The sequence below is a fragment of the Taudactylus pleione genome, unplaced genomic scaffold (assembly GCF_031769625.1).
Source record: "Taudactylus pleione unplaced genomic scaffold, aTauple2 ptg000016l, whole genome shotgun sequence".
Classification (NCBI taxonomy): Eukaryota; Metazoa; Chordata; class Amphibia; order Anura; family Myobatrachidae; genus Taudactylus; species Taudactylus pleione.
The window spans coordinates 12,705,917-12,732,562 of NW_028284418.1; the positions used below are offsets into that span (position 1 = coordinate 12,705,917).

The following is a 26,646-nucleotide window of genomic DNA, read 5'->3' on the forward strand; positions in this document are numbered from 1 at the left end:
TATACACATATAATGTTGCATGGGTCCCAGCAAACATAAATAAAAAAATAATACACAATTAAAAGAGAGTAAATATTTAGCAATGACTGCAATAATAAAATGTAGCCTTTAAATATCTAATTCTCTGCTGAGAAACACTGCTGTTATTCCAACTTATAATAATGTAACAGTCTGTTGATGAATTGTGGCAATGTCCGTATTATAAATATGTAAAGATACAGTTTCTCACCCTGATGTCTGCACAGTAATTCCGCTGTTATGCATTTCTTCACCCTTAGGTAATTTCGTCAGAGGAACCTAAGGGTGAAGAAATGCATTAGGAAGGTGAACTTGTAACTATCTCAAACAGCAGGGATCCAGCTACCATCTGCAAACACCGCTGTAAACCAACTACCACAGCCACTTCAATTGGGTGACTGTGGCTACAGCCTCTCATCTCCCCTGGTATAGCTTCAATTGCATAATTGTCCTTCTCTGCATTTACAACTCCTAACACGTCATAGACGCCGGCCTTGCTGTGTGGACACAGCGTGAGCGAGGTTACCGCGGCAGATAGCCGACGGTCTGAAGACTTATATTGGACATTGTCGGAATCTTCCGAGTGACCAGCTATAGGCTGCCCAGCTTCCCCCCCTGCACCCACAGCCTCACGTACTGCAGATACATCGGTCTCACTGTGCGGACACAGCGTGAGCGCGGGGACTGCTGTTGTAAGCCGAGGGTCTGGTGACCCTGATCGGACACTACCATCTGGATAAGCTGCCCTGTCCCATCCTCAATAGGCTACTAAAGGATTACAGCGGAATTACTGTACAGACATCAGGGTGAGAAACTGTATCTTTACATATTTATAATACAGACATTGCCACAATTCATCAACAGACTGTTATATTATTATAGGTTGGAATAACAGCAGTGTTTCTCAGCAGAGAATTGGATATTTAAAGGCTACATTTTATTATTGCAGTCATTGCTAAATATTTACTCTTTTTTAATTGTGTATTATTTTTTTATTTATGTTTGCTGGGACCCATGCAACATTATATGTGTATATTTTAATAAATTATGTCAATTGTGATTTAAATTGTCTGTATGGGATGATTTAAATATCTACTAATTGGTTAAGCGCAGTTCCTATACAAATCCTTTCACTATTTCAATATCTTATTAAGTCTGCAGATCCTTAATTTGGAACAGCAGCTAACCAATTAGTTTCTGTTATATACCAACAACAGACAGGAATAATTAGCGCCTACTGGTTTTATTCATTCTGGACTGGATAAGGGGCAAAACTACAAGGGGTACTGCATAAAGCAGACAAATACAGGGGGCACTGATAAGGGGCAAAACTACAGAGGGCACTGCATAAGGGAAATATATACACGGGGCACTGCATATGGGACACAACTACAGGGGGCACAGCATGTGGGGACAACTACAGGGGGCACAGCATAATAAGCGCTATTGCCTGAGAGCCAGTGTGGGGGGGGGGGGGGAGTTCAGCCTGAGAGCTGGGTGGATGATGCCTGCTTTCATGCTTATGGGGGCAGAGTGGGGCTGTTGAGATAACTCAGGGGGGTGGAGGTGGCAGGAGTGACATATGAGGGGCTGCTGCAGTGGCATGGGGGGTGGTTGCAATGACACATGTGAGCTGGAATGGTAAGGGAGGGGGCTTGAGTGACACATGGAGGAGCTAAAGTATGTGAAGTATTATGTGAATCTTGCTCTTTCAATGTATTTTATGTGGTTCTGGATTTCAAAATGTATTTTATGTCATTGTGGTTTTTAAAACACATCTTATGTGGCTCTGGCTTTTTCAATGTATTTTAATGCAGAAGTGGCTTGTTGCAGTGTATTTTATGCTGAAGTGGCTTTTTCAGTGTAATTTATGTGTATCTGGCTTGTTTCAGTGTATTTTATGTGGATCTGGCTTGTTTCAGTGTATTTTATGTGCATCTGGCCTGTGTTTTCAATGTGCTAGGCTCACCTGAAGTGTGGCTAAAAACGGGGGTGTATCTCACATTAATATATATGTATATATATATATATAATCACAAGAAGGATCACACTCACGTTTTGATGTCAGTGTTGCTGGGATCGAAGCTCAAACAGACTCAGTAGCTCCAAAAATATAAAAACATATTGAGCGCACTCACCAGACTTGCAAGCAAAGTAAAAGTTTATTGGTAGAAAGCCAACATCACTAGTCCATCGACGTTCCAGTCCTTGTTGGGACTTTTATCAAGATTGATAAAAGTCCTAACAAGGACTGAAACGTCGATGAACTAGTGATGTTGGCTTTCTACCAATAAACCTTTACTTTGCTTGCAAGTCTGGGGAGTGCGCTCAATATGTCTTTATATTTTTATATATATATATATATATATTTTTATATATATATATATATATATATATATATATATATATATAAACCCGGCCACGGCTTTTTCTCACGTCAAGTTCTGTTGTGCTACTTCTACGACTGTGTACGTGTATAAAGCCAATTCCTGTGTGGTTAAAGTTGCAGCCCAGCATCTGTAGTATACTGTGAGTGGTGATATGCTGCATCTGCAATGATGCGAGTAAGACGCATAATTTAAATAAAAACACGGTACGATACACCTCTCTAAGTGGCTCTGTCATGCCGGGAGTCTTGTGTCATATGGCGTATTGAGGCTAGGTTTTGAGAGCACATCTGGAGAGTTATTATTGACTAGCATGCCCTGTAATGTAACTATCAAAATATATGTGCTCACCATAAAAGAGGAGGAAGCTGTTTTGTCTCTCACCCCATGTTCCCAAGGCATGAACACTGAATATTTAGCTTTATTTTAATCTGTGAACAATATTCCAGGCCAAACAAATCCTCTCTTCAGCCCCCTCTCTGGCAGAAGCTAATTTACATCTTATAAGTGACAGCATAAAAGAGGATTCCAGCCCAGCAAGCGATTACATTGAATGCTTCCGTCTCAGTGATGCTGGAGCAGGGTCCCCGCTGCCTGCCTTGTTCCGCTTCACCACAATTTGGCTTTAAAAGTTAACTGAACAATGTACAAAGACTTATTTATAATCTTTCACAAGAGGCAGAAAATAAGATACTGGAGCTGTTACCAGATTTCTCACTAAACCCTTTCAAACTGCTGGTTATGTGCTACAATGTACCGATAGGATTAATTCCCCCTCCTCCCTTGTAACTCCTTCATTACCACAGAGTTGGGAAGTAATTAACCGTTTTTAAGCCAACACTATTTAAAAATAACCTTTCACAAATGGGCATATTAATGTGCTTTCAAAAATAACATATCCATTTACGTTACCAAACATGGACCGATGGCATTAAAAGTCAGCTCACATATATAAATAACATAATATCAAATAAATTGATCAACATAAGTCACTTTATATGTTTATAATAATTGTATAAATTTGTAAACTACACAATTATTTACAAAATTATCAATAATTTACTAAAGTAAAAAGATAAGAACTTAAAAAAAATGACCCAACTATGTTGCCATTAATACAACGTATACCAAATATTGGTAAAATATTAGTGTGAAGTTTCATTATTTTATATAACTGCTAACAAAAAGTAACAACATTCAGGCAGTCTCATTATGAAATATACTAATACACTCCTAACTCTGTATGCCGGGCTTAGGCCAACCGCCAGCAGCTGAGACTTGTAGTTATACAACATCTGGAGAACCAGACGTTTACCTCTGCTGTACACTTCCTTCCACAAGCACATCATGATCCTCTTACCTGCTTTTGCAGTAATAAACAGCAAGGAAAGTAAAGCCAGGCATGTTCCTGATAATGTAAGGCACAGTCCATTCCCCTGCTCCATCCTGCAACCTCTGCTTTGCTCATTTTCTGAAACAGACCTGGGCTCTCCCTCTTTATATAGGATGTTGGTCCCCTCGGGCTGTCAGTCCTCACTCATTGGTTGTATCTGGAAATCTGCCATTGGCATGGGAAACAGTGTTTGTGTTCAGAATGCAATGAAACTCTCATTATCAAACCCTCTGTTGGGATACAAGAACCAAGTGAATGCAAAAGAAGCCATTCACGCATGCAGATATTAGACCTAATTAGCATTAAAGGGACACAAATATTAAAATATAAATCCATACAGTGGGGTCTATTCATAGAGCAGTGAAAAGCCCTGTTTAGCTGAAAATTGGGCTTTCCACTGCCTTCGGCAATTCATGCAGGGGGTTACCGTGGAGAATGTTATTCCTTCTCCTGTGGCACCCCTGCTTCCTGTATGCATCGCATCACCATACTTTTCATGTCAGTGTGATTCATAGAAGAACGGAAAGCTCAGCTTTTCATTCCTTTGCTGTGTACAGATTCACCATCTCAGGATGGCGTAATCTGTACAGTGAAATGAAAAGAACAGGTAAGTTGAATACTTCCCTGCCCTCTGCCCGGTGCGGGCTCAGCCCCCTGAAGACCAGCGTCCTTTGCAGCAGCTCTGGCGTGACCTGCTGCTCTCAGATGCTGGCGCATGCACAGTAGGCAGAAGACATATCGGGCTCCCAATATATCTGTCTTCACACTGCTCCCAGGGATCGCGGAGGGGCAGTTTACCAGAGAGACGCCGGATAGGTAAGTGCACATGAATGGCTACAAAACATCACTATATATCGCATCGATGTGATGTGATATATAGTGATGTTTTTCGTAGCCAGTTCATGTTATACATGAAGAGACCACAATGTCCATATAAGAAAAGTAGAAATATAACACATTTATTAACTGTTCTAGATTGTGAGGCCTCATTCAGATGGATAAACTGCTCCGTAAACCTTGCAGGCACCAGAATTATTGGTCATGTTCAGCAGTGCGATCTGTGGTTTAGTCCAGGTTATTTTGGAGCCATGAAACACTTATTATATCTTTAAGATGGCTTCTTCCAAGGCTTAAAATCAGCAGTTTATATGTCTTTGAAATCATTTGTTTACAAACGGATTACACACATGTGCAGTACCTCATACAAATGTGCAGTACCTCATACACACATGTGCAGTACCTCATACCCACATGTGCAGTACCACATACACACATGTGCAGTGCCTCATACCCACATGTGCAGTACCACATACACACATGTGCAGTGCCTCATACACACATGTGCAGTACCACATACACACATGTGCAGTGCCTCATACACACATGTGCAGTGCCTCATACACACATGTGCAGTGCCTCATACACACATGTGCAGTATCACATACACACATGTGCAGTGCCTCATACACACATGTGCAGTGCCTCATACACACATGTGCTGTACCTCATACACACATGTGCAGTACCACATACACACATGTGCAGTGCCTCATACACACATGTGCAGTGCCTCATACACACATGTGCAGTACCTCATACACACATGTGCTGTACCTCATACACACATGTGCAGTACCTCATACACACATGTGCAATACCACATACACACATGTGCAATACCACATACACACATGTGCAGTACCTCATAAACTTCTGCTTCTGCTAAATAATACACACATAAACGTCAGCTTCCAATAATAATAATATAATAATACACCTATTCTGTATTACAATGTAAACCTCTCTAGATTTAATACTACTTTTAAATATACAACCTTTTTCTCAATACTACATTAATGAATGCACATATAAACATGTATGTATTTAATCATTTCAGCCCAAACAATTGTAGATGCACAAATTTCTATCATTTTAAGTTGACAGGTAGTTTTTACAGCAGCTTGTCTGATCAATGATCCTGGTTAATGGGGGACATGCACAGCACAGCACAGCACTGAGGACTTTATTTATACAGCAAGACACAGCTAGTAAAAGCACTGCCCTTTTAAATATCAGGCATAAACACGATCTGTCTGGAATGGTGTGTGAGCGGAGACGTGTAGTATGCACATCTGAAATTACTCTCAACAGCAGAGATAATGGGGTAAATTTACTAAAAGCCGAATTTGGGTTGATTTTTATGTATATTAAAATAGACTGAAATCGGCTCAAAATAGATTCTATAATTCACTCTCCAAAATGCTCATTTACAAACATTCAATTTTGAGTTCCATTTCAAAATCGAATGACTAAAAATCGACTTCCTTACCTACTTTAAAAAGCACAAATAAGGGAAAGTACCAATATTTGGTCAATGGTTGATTTTCGCCGAGATTCAGTTTTATAGGTGATTATATAGTAGATTTTGGCTTTAATAAATCCCTGTTTTGCTAAATGGACTTAAAATCTCCTAGAAATTCACCAAGAAGCCAAAATCAACCTTTAGTAAATATACCCCACCATGTCTGGTTAGTTTATTTTGAGGACAAGTTGCAGAGGGTCGTTTAGGGCAAAAGAAAATATATAGGGAAGAACAAGAGATCTACGTCCAGATGGGTGCTATTTAAACCTCTTGGGGGGAGGGGGGAAGGGAGAGAGAGAGAGAGCGAGAGAGAGAACGAGAACACATTACAGTGCTTGCATACATTATACTAAGGACAAGAACATTACAATGGCTTAAAAATAGATAGAAAAGAACAATAGTACTATATGTTAGAAAAAATAATTATCATAGTGAAGGCATAGGAGTTAAAATATACTGAAGAAGTACAATACAGAGATAATATTTGTGGGGGATATTAATCTGTGCACAAAGCAGCCAGGCTTTAGGGACTTGTATCAAACAGTAGGTATCACCATACCTAATAGGGTTTACATAAATGGATAAACAATAGAAATACCCCCCAAAAAAACAGTGCTATGGTGGTATATGTAAACATATATATACAAAATAATAAGTGTCAATACATCCCTGGTTTGATGAGAGATGTTCTTATGTTGTCCTTCCCTTGTTATTATGTTGATTCCGTTGGCTTGATAAAGGCCCTGTTTAGGGCTGAAACGCATTGACACTATCTGGCTTCTGTGTACTCTTCTATATTTTGAGGTAATCTATGGCTGCTTTTATTGCATTATATTTTATGACTGTTTTTATATATACATATTTTTAATACATCCCTTGTATGGGATTTTACATGTACTAATAAACCCACTTTTAGAAATATAACTGGAGCATAGCCCTATTTTTTTTCTTGGACTTTATGCACTGAGAACCAAGAATTTATGAATGTATGGTGGGCAGAACTACACACGCCTTGAAAAAGATACCTTTATATGAGAGAATACATCTAGCAAACTGAGTGCGGAATGCCCATTCGATACATATTGGGATTGTTTTTCTTGCACATGTATATGTCTCCTATTATGTGAGTGGGTTATGCAGCCTGTCCAAATTATTGGGGTGGCAGTACAACTGGATCACTATTGGGACACTAAAAGAAACCTATGTGCACGTGAAGCGGTGTTTTATTGTGAGTGGGGTATGCCCATTAATTTCACACCAAACAAAAATCTCCTTATATGTGGAGCTGAGTTTTATGTGATTGACATTACTACCCATTGGCCTTGTTTCTATAATATACTCTTTTCTGACCTAACTAGAATGGAATGAATCAACATAATAACAAGGGAAGGACAACATAAGAACATCTCTCATCCAACCAGGGATGTATTGACTTATTATTTTTTTTATATATGTGTTTACATATACCACCATAGTGCCAATTTTTGGGGGCTGTTTTCATTGACTACTTCTTCAGTATAAATGGATAAACAATCTGGTAAACAATATAAAACCTAACAGATAAGAAATAACTGTCGAAAACCAACATATAACAAGCATGCACAGGAAGGAATAAGCAAGGCCAGACACCCCCAGGGACCCCTCAACCAATCCCCTTATTCTCTCCATTAAGCTACCTACCAAACCCTGGCTCATATTGATAAGCACATGTTTCTCCATTTTAACACAATAGTCTTACGGTACAAGGAGGTAATACTGTCAGTGTCTCGTGAATACATATCTTCTCCCAGAAACCAGCCCCACTACAGTGCATAACAGCTGCCAAAAGGAACAGACAGAAACTCCACACTTAAGACACCAATATTAAAGAGGCCCCAGGGGTACAATATACTCTATGCAAAATATACAAATGAATTTGCTGGAAACAGACACAAAAACGTGGAAGACCTTATTCCTCCCAGCATATAGGACCACTCCTCATCAGGGGCGATCGACAATATATTTACCATTTACCGCTGAGTGGCAGCAAATACCCAGGAGGAACCAAGGGGTTTGAATTGCATACAGGGTAGATATAACTTTCATGTACCCAAATCTGTCAAGCAAGGACTTGACAGGGCAACAAGGGTGTGGGCTTAATAGTAAATAACAGTAAATAGATGAGTTCAGAATATCAAACCCCAATTTGTCAGGGTTCAGCCTAGGATCGGCCTCTCTCACCTCCTTGCCAGCTTCCCCTGACTTCCTTGCGGTCAGACATCTGGTGCAGTGATGGATGTGGGGCTGAGTATTCTGCCTTAGGTGCTTTTTGCGAGCTTCCATGGTCGGCTGTGTGTGCTGGGGATCAGAGTTCCCATCATGGGTGCCGCCATGACAGTTCCTCTCATGTGACAGTACTCCTAACCTATGGTAGTATGATTTCAGTCAGCTGATGATGTGCTCCAGTAATCTGCTACCTCTGGGTATAAATCCGTCTCCAGAACTCCAGGAAGTTGCTTTTCAACTTCGTTATTCCAAGTGCCTGTGTTACTCCCACTGTTGCTCTGTGCTAAATCCTTCAGCGTGTTGCTTCAGCCTGCTCACAGTTTCCCAGTTTCCTGTATTAGCTTCCATGCTAAACCTTACTCTGAGACTTTAGCTTTCTCACAGTCCTTCAGTGTTTCATGTCCCTTCCCTGTGTGTCTTTGTATATGTGCTGCTAATTTTATTGCAGCTTTCCTGTGGCTATTACCCTGTATCACTGAAGTATCAGATAAACCTGCTGGTATTAATTAGCTCACAGCTGGTCCTCCCAGCACATGTCTGTGTCTTGTCAGTGCAAATCTGCACTTGCAGTTAGCACTCTCCCAGTGTATGCCTATCTTCTCTATATGTCTTGTCTGTTCAATCTGCACCTGCATATATAATTATTCCCAGTATTTTGCCTTTGCCCAGTACCAGCATTTCTAGCTCTCCCAGTATTTGGCCTTTGTCCAGTACCACATTTCTAGCATTCCCAATATATTCATTGAGTCCACTCTACTCTTGTATGTGTAATCCCCAGTATATGTTTGTGTTTTCCTGCATATTTAGCAAACTCCAGTACCTGCCTGTGTCCACATCTCCCTGAGCTGCTGAGCTAGTCAGCTCCTGGATTTCTTAGTGATTCTTAGTACATTCTCAGTAATCTCATGCAAGCCGGTGATCAGGATTTCTAATTGTGTTCCAGTGTATCTCCAGTGTTCTAGCAATAACTTAACGTAATATAGTTTCCGTTCTTCTGCCATTCCCAGGTACCTGTCCAGAGGGCCGCGACCTGCTCACTTGGTGCAGCGGAAAACCAAATCCCAATTGGAGGGGTCACTGGAGAAAACCACCAAGTGAGTTAGACTCCGCGCCTCTGGGCAGGTCTAGCCAAACCTGGGTTCGGCCGCAAATAGAAGACCTAGCCACAGTCACTCCGATAGTCACCTGAACCCCCCGGCTCACCGTCCTCCACAGAGGATCATTTTCACTGGATTGTGACACAATTGAAGCTGAGCCAACAATTCAATTGTGGTCGTCCAAGAAGACCTGGTCCAAACTACACACACCATACTGTGACCAGAAGCTGCACCCATCAAATCTGCACAATTCAGATAACCGAACATTGTCCCACAGCGGAGCCTCCAGATGAAATCCCTTACCCTCCATGAGTTTTTGCGCCCTCTTCCACACTTTAATGGCTTGCCGCAAGATGGGAGACAGAAACTGCAAAGGATTTAATATATACCCAGCAACAGCTCCGGAGGAGACTGCCCAACCCAAGAAAGCAGATGAGAAATATGAGCCACCCAATAATATACTCTACGATTGGGAATAGTCAACCCCCCAGAACCTTTAGATCTAGACAGAGTGCTAAGTTTTATATTAGCTCTTTTGTTACCCCATATAATAGACAAAGGGCCTGATTCAGACCCACTCGTGAGCGGCTGTCCGCTCGCAAGTGGGACGATGTTATGGACTGAGCATGCGCACGACGGAGGGAGCTCCGTCGTGCGCATGCGCCAGACGCGACGAGCGAAGGAAAGTCCTTCGCTCGTTGTGTCCGATCAAAGGGGGCATGCTGTCAATGTTGATTGACAGCACGCCCCCTTTGGTGGGCGTGCCGGGGGCGTGCCTCCCTGACGGGGGCGTTCCCACGGGAACGCCTCCCGTCAGAAGCCGGACCACTGACATCACTAGTGATGTCAGTGGGAGTGATTTTGGCTCTGATAGAGCCAAAATCACTCCGGAGCTTGCGGTTGAAAACCTCAACCGCAGGCTCCGGCACGCAAATTCGATGGTCTCGATGGTCTCGACCATCGCGACCATCACAATGCACGCTCGTATAGCCTGTGGGTGGTGACCCACAGCTATACGAGCGTCCAGGAGGACGCTCCATGAAAATGGAGCCCGGCCCTCATTCAGAGCGTGCGCTCTGCTCAGAGCGTACGGCTCTGAATGAGGGCCAAAGTCAGGCTATTAACTTTGATAAACAATGTAAACCGGGGAGTGTTATAATACATATAAGTGTGTGGTTGTATAATCATTTTGAAGAAGTTAACCCTCACCATAACCATCAATGGGATCCTTTTCCACACTAGATTTAGATTTAAACAGGTCAGTCACAGGTTCCAGATTCAACCTGCTATAATAAGAAGCCCTAGAGGTAACCCAATATCCTAGATATTGGAAATTCAACATCGATATTAGTGGATGAGAGAAGGAGTCTGAAGCTGGTATAGGACCGTGTAGGGGGAATATATTTATTCCAATTATCTCAAAGTCTTGACTAGTTCTTGAAAATAGTAACGTCAAGCATGGTACGCAAAGACATATATGTGTCAGACAAAAAGAGCAACATACAGTCAGGTGCATAAATATTGGGACATTGACAGAATTTTCCGATTTTGGCCTCTATTCACCACCACAATGGCTTTGAAATGAAACAAACAAGATGTGCTTTAACTGCAGACATTCAGATTTAATTTGAGGGTAATTACATCCAAATCAGGTGAATGGTGTAGGATTTACAACGGTTTCTATTTGTGCCTCCCACTTTTTAAGGGGCCAAAAGTAACGGGACAAACTAAACAATCCTAAATCTAACTTTCACTTTTTAATACTTTGTTGCAAATCCTTTGCAGGCAATTTCAGCCTGAAGTCTGGAACGCGTAGACATCACCAGACGTTGGGTTTCATCCCTGGTGATGCTCTGCCAGGCCTCTACTGCAAATGTCTTCAGTTCCTGCTTGTTCTTGGGGCATTTTCCCTTCAGTTTTGTCTTCATCAAGTGAAATGCATGCTCAATCGGATTCAGGTCAGGGGATTGACTTGGCCATTGCATAATATTCCACTTTTTAGCCTTAAAAAACTCTGTGGTTGCTTTTGCAGTATGCTTCGGGTCATTGTCCATCTGCACTGTGAAGCGCCGTCCAATGAGTTATGAAGCATTTGACTGAATATGAGCATATAATATTGCCCGAAACACTTCACAATTAATTTTGCTGCTTTTGTCAGCAGTCACATCATCAATAAATACAAGGGAACGAGTTCCATTGGCAGCCATACATGCCCATGCCATGACACTACCAGCACAATGCTTCACTGATGAGGTGGTATGTTTTGGATCATGAGCAGTTCTTTTCCTTCTCCATACTCTTCTTTTCCCATCACTCTGGTACAAGTTGATCTTTGTCTCATCTGTCCATAGGATGTTGTTCCAGAACTGTAATAGCTTTTTTAGATGTTGTTTGGCAAACTCTAATCTGGTCTTCCTGTTTTGAGGCTCACCAATGGTACACAACTTGTGATGAACCCTCTATATTTACTCTTGTGAAGTCTTCTCTTGATTGTTGACTTTGACACATATACACCTACCTCCTGGAGAGTGTTCTTGATTTGGCCAACTGTTGTGAAGGAGTTTTTCTTCACCAGGGAAATAATTCTTCTGTCATCCACCACAGTTGTTTTCCGTGGTCTTCCGGGTCTTTTGGTGTTGCTGAGCTCTCCGGTGCATTCTTTCTTTTTAAGAATGTTCCAAACAGTTGATTTGGCCACACCTAATGTTTTTGCTATCTCTCTGATGGGTTTGTTTTGATTTTGCAGCCTAATGATGGCTTGCTTCACTGATAGTGACAGCTCTTTGGATCTCATATTGAAAGTCGACAGCAACTGATTACAAATGCAAATGTCACACCTAGAATAAACTCCAGACCTTTTACCTGCTTAATTGATAATGCAATAACAAGGGAATAGCCCACACCTGTCCATGAAATAGCTTTTGAGTTGATAGTCCCATTACTTTTGGCCCCTTAAAAAGTGGGAGGCACATATAGAAACCGTTGTAATTCCTACACTGTTCACCCGATTTGGATGTAATTACCCTCAAATGAAATCTAAAAGTCTGCAGTTAAAGCACATCTAGTTTGTTTCAATTCAAAACCATTGTGGTGGTGAATAGAGGCCAAAAGGTTTGGGAATAATGATAATAGTGGCCTAAGGGAGGGCACGGTCGAAGGAGGCCCTCTGAATGAATTTGTTGAAAAAAGTCATCAAAGAACAGAACCAGGATCCCTTAAGCAATGTGGGGTACAACCATCCCAGGCAGAAGATGATTTTAAGCTTTCGATGACAGATCAGACCTCTGTTTAGATATCAGCATTAAGGGTACTGCGCTGCTTTTCAGAGACTTTCTGAAGTAAATTCGAGAAGAGGTAGTCTGTAAATCCACGAGATGATGTGGCAGTGAGAGGGGCAGGCCTGGGTATATTATAGAGGTTATTGTAGAAGCTGTGGAATTAGGGCCTGATTCAGACCCGCTCGCAAGCGCTCAGCGCTTGCAAGCTGGTCGATGTTGCCCTAGTGGGCATGCGCACGACGGAGGGAGCTCCGTCATGCGCATGCGCGAGACCCGAATAGCGACGGCCAAGCCGTCGCTATGGGTCTCGCACCAAAGGGGGCGTGCTGTTGATGGTGATTGACAGCACACCCCCTTTGTTGGGCGTGTCGGGGGCGTGGCTGCCCAGACGGAGGCGTTCCCATGGGAACGCCTACAGCCTGGGGCCAGCCCCACTGACATCACTAGTGATGTCAGTGGGAGTGCTTTTGGCTCTGATAGAGCCAACAGCACTCCGGCCTTGCGGCAGACGAGACCCTACCGCAAGGGTCTCGTCGCAAGCCCGATGCTCGCGATGGTCTTGACCATCGCGACCATCTTTTTGACCGCTCGCATAAGCTGTGGGTGGTCACCCACAGCTATGCGAGCGGCCAGGAGGCCGCTCCAATAATAGGTAGGACGGGCCTGATTCAGAGCGAGCACTCTTGTCAGAGCATCCGGCTCTGAATCAGGCCCTTAATCCACAATTACTGTGGGATCATAGGTAAAAGCAGAACCAGATCTCTTCCCCAAGCTTGTCAATCAGTCTCTACAACCTTGTCTGTTTTAGGTTACTAGTAAGAATGAAGTCGGCTTTACCAGCTCGGCAAAATTTCTTTAAAGTGTTAGCAGCTTTCCGAGAAAATAAAGTATTACGATGATCTTTAAGGGTGTCAGTTCAACTGAGAAGGGAAGTGGTAGGAGAGATCTTGTGATGAGCCAGGAGTGTAGATACAGTATCTGACTCTGCAGAGCATGTAGAGCCTATTTTTGTGGACAAAAGTCCAGGAATGATGATGTTCGTCCATGTAAGATGACGTTTAGCCTCTTTCTGAGTTCCGTTTTTTTGGAGGGAAAAATCCGAACTCAAAGTGCAAACTCGAACCTATCCGAGCCTGCACATCCCTACTAATTATACAAGCACTGGTTACTGCAATAGGGATATAAGTGGGAAAATCAGGAGCAGAGCATTTTGTATAACATAGAAGGGGTCATGTTGGATGGTCTGGTATATTCTAGATACTGAGCCATCAAAACTGAAAGTGTGATTGTGCAAGATTTATCTTGGCTGTCCAAAAAACTGCTTGCGATATGCAAAAAATACAATATATGTGCCTTGCTACATAAGCTTTCTATGCCTCTTTTTCAAACAGATATTATTGAATACTAATATATATTAATATAGAAATAAAATACTATGGCAATGCTGTGCCAGGCCCACCCCCTGTGCGCGTGACGTCATGAGGTCGTGCACATCATGCCATGACATCATGGAGAAGGAGGCTAACTGGCAGCTCAGGTAAGTGCAGCGGTGAACGGGTGTCCTCAGGACGCCTGATCAGCTGCATCTACTATGCAGGGCGCCCGCCTGGAGTGTCCACAGGACGCTCCACGGGTGCTGCAGCAGCAATTCTGGATCAAGGTGCCGTGCCAGGCACCCTGCTAGCCAGGAGCAAGGGCTGGGGTAGACGACGGTGCCACCCTCCATGCCGCTGTGCTCTGAGCGACAACACCAGTCGCCCATAGCTAGGTACGGCCCTGGACAAATGTACTGTATTGTACAGTGATTAACAGCATCTGTTGACACCTTTGATTTAATAGATAATAAAAACTGTCTATGAAAGGCCTTTTTGGGTTTGGCTCAAAAGCCAGCCTGTGTTTAGATGTAACCCTCTTTATCTGGGAGGTGTGCAATTTAATATTGTGTGAAGCATATATGCTAGAGTAGGAACTTGCAGAGATTGAGGATCCCTTGAATCTTGGCTGCAAGCTTATAAATGTTTTCAGAAAAATGTGAACAAAAACCTCATGCGTTTATTTCTTAGATACATACAGATTGTCAGTGGTGGTGACAAGTACTGACAACAATTGTCTTAGGGGTTGATTCAATTAAATGGATGCCAGTGATGCAGTGCACACATTAACTATACATACGGTAGCCCCGACATTGTGCATTTAAATATGGACTATTAATGTGTCTAATGAAATAACTACACAACTGTGGTGGCTCAGTTGTATGGAAGCACAGCTGCAGTTATTCCACATGGGAGACAGCAGATGGAAAATACACCCCAGAGGGAAAGTCTGGGTCAACTTCGGATCATACTCCCTAGGTAATCAGTTATTCACACACAGACAGAGCCAGCAGCACACTCTGGGGTGACGTCCCATGTCCCTAGCCAGAGGGAATGTCACACAGCAGCAGATATTTATTAATGGTATCTAACAAGGCGTGAAAATTCAATCAGGTTTTCCCTACATGACAGGGCTAATGGTATCGCAAGACAAAGGAATTATTCAGCCCTCCATATGAATGTATACCACATCAATAATCTCCATTTTATCAACATATCCACGGCACTGCTCTGTATATCTCATCATTATAGCTTGTAACGTCTGTCGGTGAGTAAGAATACAGGGGCTGATTCAGCAATGCATGCAGATTACAGGGAATCTGCGCGTGCGCAGGACCTGTTCTGTGAATGTGCAAAACGGGTCCTGTGTGATTGCACTAACTGACGGGCAGAGGCATTTAAGGGGCGTTGTGGTGGTGGAGACTGCTGGTGTTCTTGGAAACGGGCCCCATATTCCGGGAGTGCATATTCCAGGCGCTGCATCCACGGATGCAATTTCTTTGCCTCGCAAACCAGCCAGCTCGAGTAAGCTGACGCTTACTTAGCTGGCTGGTGGCCCAGCGCTGTTCACCATCATGGCCGATGGTTGCGATGGTTATCCCAGCCTGCGACCTTGGTCGCAGTGCTATGATCGCAAATGCAGCAGAGGGTGTCATACACCTCCTGCTGCATTTGCATGTTTGCCCTGAACCACCCCCACAGTTCATAACGCTACAAATTTAAATTGCTAACTGATACTCAGATGTTCTGCAAGTAATGTTACTGTGTCTGCTGTATTCTGTTGCAAATAAAAATGGAAACACATTAGTGTATGCATTCAGCAAATATCACCCCAGCAGGGTCAGGGTCATTTATAACCCTGGTTGACTATAATAATTCTGCTAACATGAATTCAGGAGGAGGCCTCAGTGACTTCAAAAGATGAGATGTTGTTGGGGCAGCTCAACTTATTAATGTTTCATTAGCAACAATGTCTCAGGTGATGTCATTGAAAAACCCCAACAAAGGGCAACAATAAGGAAATATAACATATGTGCATTAACTGGAAGTACAGGAAAAAAAAAAGTGGACTGCAAATTTCAACTGTGGCATGTTTAGTTAGTTTCATGAAAAATGTTCTGATCAGAACTGTATAGAGCAGGATATACCTTCTATGTAATATGGCAGCGGATAAAGAGGTTTTGGGGGTAAATTTGCCAAAAGTCGACCGATATTGACCAATTATCGACTCCTGTGTGTTGGTATAAATTAGCCTATTTACCAAGAATCTTTTTTTGGTTCTATTATGAAATAGTTGGTTGATGTGATTTTTATTTGAGGTTCTACATCTGGTGAATTCACACTCATATAGATGTTAAAATCAAATCAAAATCGACTTAATTAGATGAGTGCAACCCTATTGGCCAAAACATATCACATGCACTGTAAGATCCCCACACACCTTATAACAACATTGGAAAACGCCCTAGCTAACTGTGTAGTTGTTTGAGGGAGGGGGATGTAGTTAATAGACCGACGGACGAGATGCCGCCGGTCTATATCATGACAATGAAAGCCCGACGGGGGACTTAAGATAGGCGTCGAAATATTGATGCCTATCTTAATCCAGACGCTGGAATGCAGGAGGATGCCCGACCGATCGAGGCCGTCTTAGCACTTAGCCATGGGAGTGGGTGGGATGGGTTAGGTTTAAGGACTCCCGGGGGGACTTAGGGAAAAGCACCCCCTTAGGAGGGTTAGGGTTAGGCTGGGGGGAGGGGGAGTTAGGGTTATGCGCCACTGGGGCGAGGTTAAGGTTAGCCACCTCCCAGTAGGGTTATGTTTAGGGTGCAGGAAGGGAATGGAGGGTTAGATTTAGGCACCCCCGGGGGGGACTTAGGGTTAGGCACCACCCTGGGAGTCTTAGGGTTAGGCACCACTAAAGGAGGGATAGGTTAGGGTACTTACCAGCTTAGTCTGGATTTTGTCCTGTCGGCTTCTGGAGTCGGGATTTCTAAACAGCCACAGGTATTTCATACCCATTCCGAGGGAGGAGCAAGGTGTTGGCAAGAGAAACCTGATTATATGGGTAGGTTACAGTAATATTGAGTGTTGAAAATTGTCTTGTCCAATTGTCTGTTCTTTTCTGTGAGTTTGAATTCTGTTTTTTTTTGTTTTGTTTTAAAGTCTGTTTAATTTAAGGTCTTGTCAGTGTTTGTGTCTGTGCGTATGTATGTTGAGTAGTGGTAGTGTAGCTTGTGTTGTAAACGTGTTTGTTTGTTTTTGTTGAGTGAGGGCCTGTTTCAGAGTTATGCTGGCCATACACGCTACAATTATCGGGGCGATCCGCCTGACATCGGCAGATCGCCCCGATAATTGTAGCGTGTGGGGGGGCGACGAAGGGTTAAATATTGCTCGGTCGGGCATGCCGGATTGTCCAGCATGCCCGTCCGATGCGATATTTCCCGTTAAACTGTCGGCCGCATCGGGCAGTGTATGCCCAGCCGCGGCCGACAGACAGACATTTCCTGTGTTCCTTCCTACGGAAGGAACAGGGAAATGTCTCCTCCCCCGGGGGCGGAGCGCGGATGTCTGCCGAATACACTGTGAAAAAATACAAAATCACAGGTGCACAACTCCAAATTACTAATTATAAATAAATACAGTTTGCAATAAAATTTTGCTATAAATAGAGGTTTTTAGCATAATCCTGGCCAAGATTATGGTCCTACCCACCATATCCAGGTAACCTCTGTTTGGTAGGTCCCTAACATACTGGGGTTCAAATCCAGGGCGCAGGACACCCCCAAACTAGCTCAGCCGAGCCACCTCAGGGCATCGCTCTAATGAGAAAGGTAAAGTGTAAAGTAAGATAGATAAGAGCAGCATGTATAAAGTAGAAAAGTGAAATACATATATGATAAACAAACAGTAAAAGTGTTAAAATGTGCAAAAAAGGAAAAATGTGTTATAATGTGATGCCCTGAAGCAGCCCAACCAAAGCAATCCAGGGGACCCACGCCCCAAAAATCAACCCAAAGCTGCATTACAGTATATATTTTACTGTTTGTTTATTATATATGTATTTCACTTTTCTACTCTTTTCTACTGTAGCTGCTCTTATCTATCTTACTTTACACTTCACCTTTCTCATTAGAGCGATGCCCTGGAGTGGCTGAGCTGGTTTGAGGGTGTCCTCTGCTCTGGGGTACCTCAAACAGCTGCTGAGGTTCCTCCCTTTGCTGCTTCTGGGTCTTCTCAGTCAGGTGGTGATTTGCATACCGCAGGAAAACACACAGCATTGCACAGCCATGAGTTGCCATGATTAATGCAGCCAGAGTGCACCACATGGTTGTGTTCAATTTTATAGGCATCATAAGGAGGCCTCAGCCAAATGCCCATGGTTTAGAAGTTAAACAGACCTGTTTCAGATGTGTCTATTCATTTTAGTGATTTGAGGTAGATTTTGAATCGATTTTTAAATCGGCCAATAGTAAATAAGGGTTTGGTGTAGAACACTATGTTGATGTACCAAAGGTTTGAACGATGTCCTATTTAAGTCTAAAGTCTATTTTGGGTTGATATTGAATTGATTTTGCCTTAGTTACAGGGGTATATCTAGGGGTCCAAGCGCCCTTGGCAAAGGGACTAGCACCAACCCCACAAAAAAATTCTGAATAAAAAAAGTCTCTGCTCTGGTCCACTTCTTACCGGGGGAGGGGAGAGACGCGCTGGACATCCAATCCTCTGGCTGCCGAGACAAAAGGTCTGTACACACTAGACAATATTTTACACGCGATTTGCCTGATTTCGACGCATTGGAACAACAAATCATGTAATATATGTCCAAATCGTGAGTGTCCACCCACGATAACTATGCCGATGCACGTACCTGCAGGTTTTCCGTTGTATCTTTATATCTTACCTACAGCAGACAAGATCTGCCAATCTCGTATGCACTGGAAATCGTTAAGGATACACAATAGATTGTTGGTCAGATTGGACACTTTTTAGCACCATATCGTGTCCTGGAGTGTTGGGGAGCTGCCGGGGAGAGTTCAAGGGAAATCACTCACGATATTGCATCATGAGCACATCGTCTAATGTGTAGGCACCTAAAGAGAAAGTCTCTACAGCTCAGCAAAGGTGGAGAGCTCCCCTCCCCCGCTGAGCTCAGCTGTACAGGCTTTCTCTCTGCCACTTCCTGTGACAGTAGAGTCTTTTACACAGTCCAATGGCAGTTGATGAAACATGCTGCCTGGAGGTGGAGGTAATGTACAGGGGCGCCGAGAGGGGGGGAGCAGGTACAATGTACCCGGGCTTCCAGAGGGGCCCGGCGGGGGCCCGGGTCCAGCGCCACCCCCTACTCCCTCCCTCGCAGCAGCCGATGCAGTGGGAGATTGCTCGCAGCTGCTAAGCAGGAGCCACAGCAATCTCCTATGCCTGAGGGGGGGGAGTGATCACACTTCCCGCAAGCCCCAGTGAGCTTCCTGCTCTAATAGAGCAGGAAGCTCAACTACTGACATCACGAGTGATGTAAGTAGGGCCGCCCTCAAATGGCAGGCGTTCCTTTGGGAACACCTCCGTTTGGCCATCCACCCCCCCTCCCCACCTACAAAACGGGGCAAGCTGTCGATCAACATCGACAGCCGCCCCATTTAGTTGCGAGCCCCGGAGCGAGTGATTTCTCACTCGCTCCGGGGCTCGCACACGTGGCGCTTGCGCAGTGGCCGGCCATCGACCTGCTTGCGATCGCATAGCGCTTGCGAGCGGATCTGAATCAGGCCCACAGTTGCTAATACACATGCAATCGCCCAATTATGTCGCACTGTGCATGCATATGCATCGCAGTGCGCAAAACAGCATCTGCGATCGGGATTGCGAGCGCAGAGGCTACGCAGACCCATAACAGAGTGATTGACAGGAAGTTCCGTTTGTGGGTGGTGATGAGGGGTGGTCGGGCGAACAAAGGCGTGCCAGTGTGTTTCAATGCCGTTGCAGGGGTGTGCATAAATTAGGCACCGTGATGACATACACAGCCATATCACTGATAGCGTAATTGGCTGTTAGCAATTTCTGAGTGAGGTCTGGGCTTGTGCAAGTGTGCGTATGGGTCCGATGTTACACAATGTTACCGATTGTTTCGCTATATTGCTAAGTATTACGATGTGAGACAAGGGAATGTGGAGCTGTGATCTCAATGTTATACTGCGATTTCAATGCATTTGCATATTACTGCTGATATTAGCAACTGCGTTGCATGCGCATTAGCAAAATAGCGATCCATGCTGAAGGGATCAGCAAGGAACACAGGACCTCATTCAGAGCCGCTCGCAAAAAGTCTTTTTTTTAAGCCGGCCTCCTGGCCGCTCACTAAGCTATGGGTGACCACTCACAGCTTTTGCGAGCGGCCAGGTGATGGTCGTGATGATTGGACTTGCGATGAGACCCTTGTGGTAGGGTCTCGTCTTCCGCAAGCCCTAGTGAGCTTCCGGCTCTAATAGAGCCGGAAGCTCACTACTGACATCACTGGTGATGTCAGTAGGGCCGCCCTCAAACGGCAGGCGTTCCTTCAGGAATGCCTCCGTTTGACCAGCCACCCCTCTCCCCACCTACAAAACGGGGCGAGCTGTCGATCAACATCGACAGCCGCCCTGTTTGTAGCGAGCTCCGGAGTGAGTGAATTTCTCACTCGCTCCGAGGCTCACGCACGTGCATTGCGCGTGCGCAATGCCCCACCATGGACCCGCTTGCGAGCGGGTCTGAATCAGGCCCACAGTTGCTAATACACACGCAATCGGTCGATGGTTGCGTTCTGCATATGCATCGCAGTGAGCATGGCTAGCAATTGCGACCCAGAGCAGAGTGATTGACAGGAAGTGCCATCTGTGGGTAGTGACAGGCGGAGGGGGGGGTTGGGCGAACTCGGGCGTGCCAGTGTGTTTCAACGCCATTGCAGGTGCGTGCATAAATTTTCCACTGCATGGCCATAAGCAGCCATAGCGCCGATAGCGTATGTCAGAGCCGTAACTAGACTTTTTGGTGCCCTGTGCCAAAGAGAGCATTGGCGACCCCCCATTTTTTAAATAGGGACAAAAGATAGTGCACCTGAAAAAGGGCCATGGCTTCATGGGGAAGGGCCAGGGAAGAGATAGGGGAGAAAAGAGAGGGGGGTTTTAACCCCCTATTGTTCCTCAGCACACTGAATTGTACTAGCAACAACATATGAACACTAACAGGACAATTCAATTTGGAGCGAAAAGTCAGTTTTTGCGATAATTTCGCACCGATTACGTCATTTTCGCTGGTTTTGGTTTTACACCGTATTCAATTTCAAAGTCTTTTCGCAGGTTCAAAAAGTCTTTGAAAAAAAAACGGGGATAAATTTTCACCACTGAATAGGTGGCGAAAAAAAGTGCAGAATTGGGGTTTAGGGGTGCAGGCTTAAAAAAAATAGCCTGCACCCCTGGGAATGACATTTTAAAATAAACTGTGTCAAAAAAAGTTTTTTCAAAAAATAGGGACACCCCAAAAAAATTATTGAAAATTTGGGGTGAAAAAAAATGGGAAAAAATTGTTTAAAAATAGGGAAATAGGTTCAGAGCTATTCTGCAAGTATGCGGCAGGTGTTTTCTAGAATAGGTTATTAGCAGCAGGTGCATAGTTGCAGAATTTTTAAATAAAGACTTTAGGGACTTAAAAATATGCTAGTACCCATTTTCATGTACCCCAAATTTGATGGGACCACATAAAAAAATGAAAAAAAAACCTAAGTGCTCTTCTGCATCACTTCTTCAATGTCAGGAAAAAAACACCTGCAGCCGCTATTTAAAACCCCGACTTTCACTTGCAGGCTAAAACTGGGGGACCCATAGTGATCCCCCATGTTTTTACACTTTTAGGGGGGTCCTACAATTTATTCCAGGTAAATTTCATTTTTTTTCGCCGATCCTACTTCGCCGGGTCCCCCAGCTGCTCAATCAATCTGATAGTGCTTTTCAGGTGCATGAAAGGGAGGGGTCATACCAAGTAGAAAAGAGAGGGGGGTTTTAACCCCCTATTGTTCCTCAGCACACTGAATTGTACTAGCAACAACACATGAACACTATATGGTAATAGAAATCAGAGATATTGGTTGCATGCATTTGCAAATACATGGGAAGCTGTTAGGCCTCTTCACGGCTTCTCTGTCACTAGCAGTCCCTAACACTAAGAGGTTCACGTTCGGGGCGCAGTGCACCCAAAAAAAGACCAGCCCAGGGCATCACAGGGCAAATGTAAATATATGTGCCTTTATTATGAGGCTTTAATTGTTATATATTACATTTGGGGTGAGCGTTTTGGCGTAGGGCCCCCCGAAGCTGGGCCTCTGGCTGGGCCTCCTCAGGGCATCACCACTTAATACACATAGTTGCTTTTCACATCACCTTTTATGTTTGTTTATTATTCATGTATTTTTTCACATATATCTTAACCTCTCATTCCACACTTCATGATTACTCGCACACATCTATACTTTACACTGCACTATCACTCTTTTTCCATTTTCGTGTGATGCCCTGGGGGTCCTGGGCTGGATGTTTTTTGGGGTGCACTGCGCCCTGGACGTGAACTTCTTAGCGTTAGGGACTGCTAGTGACAGAGAAGCCATGAAGAGGCCTAGCAGCCTCCCATGTATTTGCAAATGCATGCCACCAATATCTCTGCTTTCTATTACCATATAGTGTTCATGTGTTGTTGCTAGTACAATTCAGTGTGCTGAGGAACAATAGGGGGTTAAAACCCCCCTCTCTTTTTTACCTGGTATGACCCCTCCCTTTCATGCACCTGAAAAGTACTATCAGATTGATTGAGCAGCTGCCATTTTTTTGTTTGTGGTCAAGAGATAGGGGAGGCCAGGAGATGCTGGGGCTGGGGATAAAAGAAGAGGGAGCTACAAGTGAGAATTATAAAAGACAGGTCGCACTACCCTAATTACGGCCCTGCGTACGTGGCTGTTAGCAATTTCTGAGTAAGGTCAGGGCAATCAAGTCTCGACACAGCGAGAAAAATTAACATTGCTATACATAACAATATGTAAATAAAGAGACATTCATATTAATATTCACATCAAATTTCTGAACTAAAGAACAAAAAAGGGCTAAGAAAGAGGGGTTGGGTGAGAAAAAAAATAAAAGGGGTTATTTGACCTTAAAGGACACCATTATAAAGAAAGAAAAACTGTATATTTTATTACATAATAAATCAGTTTGCATCAACACATGTAGAGATATAATTGGTATAAGTACTTGTTGATTTATATTCAAACCAAGGGTACCAGGTTGACATAAAAATAGACCGTTTATCTATTGAAGATAGAAAAAGGTCTTCCATTAACATATAATACTCTAATCTAGAAAACCATGTCTTGCGAGTAGGAGGGACAGATGATCTCCAAAGAATGGGTATCGACGCTCGGGCAGCGTTACCTAAATGGCGTAGCAGTGATTTTTTTATATTGTGACAAAGGAGTGGGAGAATGATTTAGCAACCAATAGGCTGGGTCTGTAGGGATAGGTATCGCAAGTATGTCATAGGAAGTTGCAATGACATCTTTCCAGAAGGGCTTTATAAGAGGACAGGACCACCATACATGTAGTAAAGATCCTACTGAGTCGAGGCATCTCCAACATTTAGCTGATACTGAAGGGTACATTGTGTGTAGTAACAAAGGATATCTGTACCAGCGCATTAGTATCTTATATTGGGTCTCTCTGGTCTGAACACAGACAGAGCTATTATGGGCTTTAACGAATATGTTTTCCCAATCTTTTTCTGTTAGATTTAAATTGAGATCTCTTTCCCAGGCTGAGATGTAGTGGGGAGGGGTCTGGGAACCTTGATGTTGTAATAATTTGTATATAGTGGATACTGTATGTGTAGGATTTGAAGGAGCCACACAAATCTTTTCAAATTGTGTCATCTCCCTAGAGACCAGTGTGAGCCTAGACCCCGATTGGAGATAATGTCTGATCTGTAAAAACTTCCAGAAATCGTTTTGTGGGATATTCCATTTAGTCCTAAAATCTGAGAATTGTTTCACACCACTGGAAGTCACCAGCTGGCCGACTCTAAAGAGCCCCTCAACTGCCCAATCCGAGAAGTGCGATAGAGTCATGCCAGGGGAAAAGTCAGCATTGGCTAAAAAAGAAGTTAGGGGACCTAATACTGATGAAATGTCGGGTATACGGCGTGAAGCCCCCCAAACCGAAAGGGTCGGAGTGATAGTCGGGTGAAAATGAGAAAGCTTCAGCAAAGTCGGAAGCCATGGGAAAATTTCGGGATATTTCCGAATGTATATTCCCTCCAATTCCACCCACTGCTTAACCTCCCGGCTCCTGGTCCAATCCAACACCCTATTTATATGAATTGCATGATAGTAATATTTAATGTCACGTAGTTGAAACCCTCCTCTGCGAGTGGATCGTGTTAGAATTACTCGTTTGATCATGGGTCTCTTACGGGACCAGATAAATTGTTGAATCAAAAGCTGTATGGGCCGAACCAGGAACCGGGAACACCTATCGGCAATGTCTGGAGGATATATAATAACTTAGGGAGGGTGTTCATTTTGACGACTCCCATCCTTCCCAGCCACGAAAGTTGTTTAAAGTGCCATCTGCTAAAGTCTGCTCGTAATACTTTAAGGAGCGGAGTATAATTTAGCGAGACTAATAAAGATAAATTTCGAGGCAGTTTGATACCCAGATAAGTGTTATGTGAGTTCTGCCACTGAAAGGGGAAAGAGAGTTTTAAACCTACCATATGTGAGGGAGGAGTTGATATATTAAGGGCGCATGACTTGGATATATTAATTGTAAAATCTGATAGTGTACTATATAAGTCAAATTCCCGCATCAGGTGCGGAAGGGATGCCTCAGGATACGAGACCAGTGCCAAGATGTCATCTGCGAACATAGCTAATTTGTACTCTACGTCACCCATCCATAGGCCGGAAATTTGTTTATTGGCTCTGATTCATCTGGCTAGCGCTTCTATGCAGAGAACAAAAATCAGTGGGGACAGTGGGCAACCCTGTCTCGTCCCATTACTTATTGAAAAGGGATCAGAAAGAGAGCCATTGATACGAACCCTAGCAGTGGGCATACTATATAGAGCCAAGATCCTGTGCAATGCTTGAGAGCCAAGCCCGATATGCTCCAACACAGACCTCATCAAATGCCAACTCACCCTATCAAATGCCTACTCGGCATCAGTGGAAAGCATCATAGTGGGAATCCGACTACTGGAAGCTAAGTGGATTAGATTGAGTACTTTAGTGGTGTTATCCTTCGCCTCTCGGCCAAGGACAAATCCCACCTGGTCGCTATGTATCAGTGAGGGGAGCAGGCCATTCAGTCTATTTGCCATTAGTTTTGCAAATAATTTTAGATCCACGTTTAAGAGGGAAATAGGTCTGTAATTGGAGCATACCAAGGGTTCCTTACCCTGCTTAGGGATCACAGCTATGTGAGCTTCCAAGGACTCAGGGGAAAAGTGAGTTTCCGCTGAAATACAGTTAAAAGCTTGCAGAAGTCTGGGAGCCAAAATATCTTTGAATGTTTTGTAATAGATTATGGTGTATCCATCTGGACCAGGGGTCTTGCCCGATGGCATAGATGAGATGGTATGTTCTAGTTCTTGAAGGGTGAAGGGCTTTTCAAGTGCATCGCGATCAGAAAGTGAAAGAGTGGGGTATGTTACATTTGCCAAGTATTCTTTAGCACTTAATAAGCAGGAAGCAGGGTCTGCTGCATTAGGGGGTTTATCCAAATTATATAAGGTTGTGTAATATTTTTTAAAACAAGATGCTATTTTGGGGGTCTTAAAATGCAGGAAACCAGCTTCATCTTTCATGGAGCTAATAAATGAATTCGCCCTCTGAGTCCGGAGCGCCTGAGCAAGCAAGCGTCCCGGTTTGTTTCCCCACTGATAATTTCTGCGCTTACATCTACAAAGAGAGAGTTGGGCGTTGTCAGAGAGTAGCCTCTTCAACTGGGTTCTGGCATCTGTCAGCTCGGCATACTTTGGCCCGGACAGTGTAGATTTATGTGAGGATTCTAAAGAATGAATCAGCTGCAATAGATTCGCTATGCGTTGCATTTTTTGTTTTTTCATATGGGATCCAAGCTGGATAATCTTGTTTCGCAATGCACACTTATGAGCTTCCCATAAGGTAAGTTTAGAGACATCATCAGTGTCATTAGTGGAAAAGTAATCAGTCAGGGTTTTGTTGATTTTATCTCTACAAGTAATATCCTGCAGTAAAGATTCATTCAGATGCCAGGTCCACTGACTAGGAGATTGATGCCGAGTCGACAGGTATGGGAGGTGTTTGTGACTTAGAAACAAATAATCTAGTCGTGTATACGTTTTGTGGGGATAAGAATAAAACAAATAGTCACGGCCTAAAGGGTGAGAGATCCTCCATGTATCAGCCAACCGAAAGTCTTGGA

The 26,646-nt window shown here is 43.7% G+C and overlaps 1 protein-coding gene across 1 annotated transcript in view; it reads right to left on the reverse strand.

Annotated features, from left to right (window-relative positions):
- Positions 1–26,646, reverse strand: part of BTBD17 (BTB domain containing 17) — a 160,367-nt gene that overhangs the window by 9,393 nt on the left and 124,328 nt on the right. The window contains exon 2 of the mRNA XM_088474627.1: positions 3,766–3,963. Within this exon, the coding sequence (XP_088330753.1) occupies positions 3,766–3,850 (85 nt within the window). The 5' untranslated portion in view covers positions 3,851–3,963. The remainder of the gene's footprint in view (positions 1–3,765; positions 3,964–26,646) is intronic.